The sequence below is a fragment of the Gymnoscopelus braueri genome (assembly GCF_963280865.1).
Source record: "Gymnoscopelus braueri genome assembly, chromosome: 9".
NCBI classification, from domain to species: Eukaryota; Metazoa; Chordata; class Actinopteri; order Myctophiformes; family Myctophidae; genus Gymnoscopelus; species Gymnoscopelus braueri.
In genome coordinates, this window is record NC_137610.1 from 27,866,772 (window position 1) to 27,872,771 (window position 6,000).

Consider the following 6,000-nt stretch of genomic DNA (forward strand, 5'->3'; position numbering starts at 1 on the left):
ATGCATGATTCCCCTTGGAATTCACTTGAGTATATTCTTTCATAATTTGTTTATTCTTTGAATAGCTGCTTGTGTGTAATTGCATTCTATTGTGCCATGCTTTGCTTTCTCTTCATCTCCCCTTATTGGACGCAATGGTCTGGTAGCTGGTGAGATCTGTCTTCCCTCCCGTGCAGCTGTGAGACAGCAGCAAATATTACAAATCCTGGCCATAAATCAGCACAGATCTGGACAGCACAGCACTCTGCATGCTTATGTACTGATGTCTTACAGTGCTGATGATGGGCCTATTCAACGTAAAGTTATACCAGGCAAATCTGGCACCGTGCATGCTAATGCATTGTTAGTCTTTTGGCTGAAGTTCTTTTATTTTCCGAGGATTATGTTTTGCGATGTTTTGCTGATGAGGCTATTTCTCAACCGAGAAACATCCTTTCCGTGAGTTTCTGCTAGTAGGGCTGCTGCTCGGGCAGGAATAGACTTCCCTGCAGCTGTGTCTACTAAACAATATGACCTTTTTCTTTTGGAGCTCGCCTTGAGTGGAAAGTAAAGAAGGTCTCCGCTAAACCCCTTTCCTCCCCCATGTCCCCCCCCCCCATTCCTACCCAAGGCTCCTCTTTCTCAAAAGGTCTCTTTCTCAGCCTAGCAATCTCAGGAAACATCGGTGTGCACAGACAACATAAACACATGTAATTAAGTCCTCCGCTCCCTTCACCTTTACAGGTTGTCCTCGGGGCGCTTTTCTTGTCTTTTCTCTCTGTTCCTATAGAATGAGTCGCTCTGTCTTCTCTGTTCCTCGCAGTCTTTCCTTTCTTCCCTGTAACCCTGTCAAGGGTAAAAAAAAAAAGGAATCCTCCTCTCATTGCTCAGCCAGGTTTGCTCGACACGTGCGGCTCAGCTGAGAGTCCACCTGAAAGAGAGAGAGAGAGAGAAAAAGGGGTTGGAAGCCTGCGCCAGCGGCCCAGGCGTAGCACATTACTCTCTTCTTCCTTCATCTTCTTCAGAATGTCGTTAAAGGCGTTCACCCACGACCTGGAAATAGAAAAGTATCGGCCTCGAGGCGTTCTTGAACTTTTGATTAACAGCATTTCGGTGCAAATGGCATACATTCCCTTTAACTTTGTGTAATATACTGTCAGTGGTCGCGTGGGAGGGTTTGTTTTCAAGGAGTTTTTTTTTTGTTATGTTCCCACATGGAGTACGCACAGGGAGGGGGGGGGAGGGGGGGGCGGGGGGCTTCAGTGACCAGGGGGCATAGTTAGTAAAACGTCACCGTGGGATTTTCTCAGTTTGTTTTAGGCCAGTGGTTCTCAGAGTGGGGTCCCTGGTAGGGTCCCAGGGGGTTCCCAGCAAAATGTGTTAATACAGCAGCACAATTATTTTCACCACTTTCTACATTTATACGTTGGCTATACGTTTTTTAAAAAAATATTGAAAATGTTTGGAAACTTTTGAATTTAGATTTTTTACATAAATCTTCTCTTCTGGCACCAAACATTTTCAGATGGGGGGTCAATTTGGTGGTCCTTGACACGAAAAGGTTCGAGAACTACCGGTGTTGCAGGCTGTGTTCAGCCATTAGGGAGTGTGTAGCCGTGAAGATTTTGTCGACTAAAACAATGACGAAAAATGTTGACGTCGACTACCTTTTTTCACTGACGAAAACAAAATAAAAAATGACATAAAGCTCCGATTACTAAAACTAAGACTAAATATATTGACAAAACTAGACTATAGGGACTAGTGGAGAAGAGATCCAGAGATCCAGTAGAACTAAAAGACAATCCATTCATTCATTCAACCATGTTTGGTTGCGCTCGGGTGTTATGCTCTGAAAATAGCAGATCTACAAGCTCACAACGCGTCGCGCTGCGACGCGTTGGAAGCTTGTAGATCGGCTATTTTCAGCATGCAACTATGTGTAAAATGACCAAGGCCCGCCAAAATACATTTTAGTCGACTAAATCAACTGTAGATTAGGGCTGTGTTCAGCCATTAGGGAGTGTGTGTGCTAGCTGTGTTCAGCCATTAGGGAGTGTGTAGGCTGTGTTCAGCCATTAGGGAGTGCGGCGGCTTGGCCTGGCCTGCAAACCCTTAGCCTCAAAGCTTGCCAGTGACCCCGTGTCAGTCGGTACAACTGTTTTTCTAAGCGTTGGAATGACACGACAATTTATGTTGGCTTTTTTTCTCCCCAAAGTCCAGTACTCTTGTGTTATGTCACAGGAATGCAGCTAAGCCGAGAGAGCACTGCCTTTTGCTGTGTAGATGTGTGTGTGTGTGTGTGTGTGTGTATGTACCATGATCACTCATGAAATGCCATATTTGTCAGTCATATTTTCTGTTACAGTTGCACTGGCCTTTTTGCAACGATGATACTTATTACTTGCTTTCTTTTGTTTCCTGTGAAAGCTTTTTCAAGCCATGCTTTGAAATGTGCTATATAAATAAAGTTATTAGTATAATTATCATGGTTCATCTGAAGTTGATTATAATCATAATTATTCATATTATTCACATGTGTGTTACCCTGAGAGGTACATTTTATTAACCACTTAACCCTATATATGTCATTGACAGGCGTCCTCCAGGGCTCTATAATAGGCCCTCTCCCTCTTTCATTCTGTACAATGAAAGAGGATGGGCTATTTAATATTTCCGCTGAATATTTGCCCCAGAAATAGGGATGCTAGATTTCACGTGATTATGCGCACATGGCCTATTTTATATCTCAGCTATTCCAAAATTGCAGATCTACAAGCTCACATTGCAATTGCATCGCATCGCATGACAGCTTGTAGATCTATATTTTTGCTGAATGTTCGCCTATTATGCATGCCCAGAATAGGGATGCTAGGCTAGGGTTCAAGTGGTTAAAAACAACAATAGATAAAGTATCAGACTAGCGTCTCTAGTGATTGATTGATTGATTGATTGATTGATTGATTGATTGATTGATTGATTGATTGATTGATTGATTGATTGATTAACTTAATTCATTAATTAATAATTGAGTCCCACTTTCACCCTTATACATCTCCTTTGTTCCCCAATGCAGATGAGCCTAACACCAGGCCTGTGACGTTGGGGAGTAGCAGCAGAACTATGGTAGAGGAGATGGATCAAGTGGGAGCAGCCGTAGACGATCATCATAGCCACGGAACCAACTCCACCGACACTCACCCCAGATCCCCGAGCCGCCGCAAGCGCTTCCTGTCCTACCCACGCTACGTCGAGCTGATGGTGACGGCCGACGCCAAAATGACGCGGCAGCACGGACGCAACCTCGAGCACTACATCCTAACAATCATGTCAGTAGTAAGTAAAATATTGTTCCTTTAAAATTATTTCATTTTACGTTGAAAGAATATGATTCTTTTTGTTTTTAAAGCTGTAATCTGGAACTTATTTTAATGAATGCAATTCAGTTTTTATCAATCAGTATAACTAGTGCATCTGTAGTGGTTGGTCTCCCTACTCTTTCAGTGAGACATTCAGAGTTCAGACCCTGGTGTCGGGTAGTAGGACACCTACTGGTTGACAAGTAGTACTGCCTGAAGCTCGTAAGCGTAGTTAGTATCTCACCTGGCCAAGCAGGGCTTCTGTCTTGGAATAGTGGTAGAAGTTTGTTCTCCCATGCAGTGGATCCGGGGTCAAAATGAAACTCATGGATTGCAGCTTTACCTGTAAGTCTGTGTAGTTGTAAGCTTGACGTTTGCATAGAGGTGCAGTGGAAGAAGCACAGACACACACATCTGAATGTAATTTCATTATGTGTATACCTGAACTCTGATCTCTGACCTCTATGACAGTGGTTCTCAACCTGTGGGACCCACAGGTTGAACCCACAGCTTATCCCATCTTTTGTGCCCAGCCTTGGGCACAAAAAAGTGTGAAAACCACTGGGTTAGAGGAAAGTAGGATATCGTTGCTCTCGGGTGGAAATGTTGGAAATGTCCAAAACTGTTGTTTTTCAGAAAACATAAAAAAAAATAGCAAAGAATTGCAGATCTACAAGTTTATAGATCGGCTACTTTTGCTACTGTTGCTAATGTCACGCTGTAGTGTGACGAAATAGGAGAAAAAGAAGAAAAAGCATACAAATATGGAGATAATAGGTTTCTGCCCGACAGCAGCGATATTACAGTTGTTTGGTCTGTCCCGTGTACATTGTGTACATGATAGGCTGTGGGCTGCACTGGACCCATGTGCTGTCCGTCTGTCTGTCTGTCTGTCTGTCTGTCTGTCTGTCTGTCTGTCTGTCTGTCTGTCTGTCTGTCTGTCTGTCTGTCTGTCTGTCTGTCTGTCTGTCTGTCTGTCTGTCTGTCTGTCTGTCTGTCTGTCAGCCTGTCTGTCTGTCTGTCTGTCACCCTCAGTCTCTCACCCTGTAGACTGAATGGTCACACCACTCATTAACCTATAGAGTAGTAATGATTGTCAATGCACTGTTATCCTTAAGGAAGGTTGATAAGCTACAGTGAGTGTGCCACTCGTTTTCCCATGCTGACACGAACACACAACACGCACGTACACAAGCACGCATGTACACAAACTACACACACACACACACACACACACACACACACACACACACACACACACACACACACACACACACGACACGCAAGCCTCACATACACAGACACACACACACACACACACACACACACACACACACACACACACACACACACACACACACACACACACACACACACACACACACACACACACACACGTTTGTATTACTATACTTGTGAGGACATTAAAACGTTAGGACAGCATTGTAAATAGCTGAAAAGTAACCAAAAACATAACAGATCTACCTAACCCCAACCTGAATATTTTAACTGTTTCTGTTATGTAAACATGTATATATTAAGTTATTCTGGTCATGGTCTTATTTCTTCCACTGTTATCCTTAAGGAAGGTTGATACACACACACACACACACACACACACACACACACACACACACACACACACACACACACACACACACACACACACACACACACACACACACACACACACACACACACACACACACACACACACACACACACACACACACACGCACACTGTTGAATCAATCAGCTTTAGGCTCAGTGCAGAGACCCACTCGGCCAGACGGAGACATTTGAGGCTGGACAGGGAAATCAGCCAGGCCTGATCCCTGGTTGTCATGGTGACAGCATGAACCGACCACAGTGCCAGGCGGCCATGCCCGGCCAGTGTGGAGTCTGGTGGTCTCTCTCTCTCTCTCTCTCTCTCCCGGTCGGGTTAATAGAGAGGGGTCTGTCACTTCTCCAAATATGATGATGTCACTTTGTTTACGCCGGTAACTGAGAGAGAGATGGGAAGCAAGGGAGAAAGATGTAGAAAATTAGAGAAGAAAAAAGTGCAAGGGAAATGTGTGTGTACGTGTGTGTGTAAGCTCTGCAGGCTTTCACAAATCCTCTCAGTGTTAATTTATCCATTTGTAACTCAGAGTGTGTACAAATGGAACCAAATGGACCCTTACGGGTCCATTTGGTTCCATTTGTACACTCTCTGAGTTACATTACAACATTGAGGATTCAACCGTGACTTAGCCGTGTGGGTGAGACTGTGGCTACCTCACTTCAACCATCGATCACACATTATTGGGGTGCAGGCTGGGTTTTGATTTAATACTTTATTAACAGTTTTCAAAAAAGAGGTACAGTTACAGTATACAACAATAATGCTAAAAGGATAACACAAAAAGCCCTGAGGGCTTGTTGTTTCAATTGTGGAAACAGTGGGGGGTCATTTCTTTTGGCAAGCTGGAAGACTTCTAGGTCCAGTTGCAAATTGCAGACAGGTGGTGGTTTGGAAGGAGGGTATGGAGTCACACTTTGGTTTTTTAAAGATTTATTATTGGGCTTTTTATGCCTTTATCATTCGATAGGACAGTAGGCTGACAGGAAATGGGGAGAGAGAGATGGGGAGTGACATGCGGCAAAGGCCGTTGGGATCGGG

The 6,000-nt window shown here is 44.0% G+C and overlaps 1 protein-coding gene across 1 annotated transcript in view; it reads left to right on the top strand.

Annotated features, from left to right (window-relative positions):
* LOC308091277 (A disintegrin and metalloproteinase with thrombospondin motifs 20) overlaps positions 1-6,000 on the top strand; it is a 155,438-nt gene that overhangs the window by 21,733 nt on the left and 127,705 nt on the right. Inside the window, 1 exon segment of the mRNA XM_080436754.1 lies at positions 3,056-3,315. Coding sequence (XP_080292880.1) covers positions 3,056-3,315 — 260 coding nt within the window.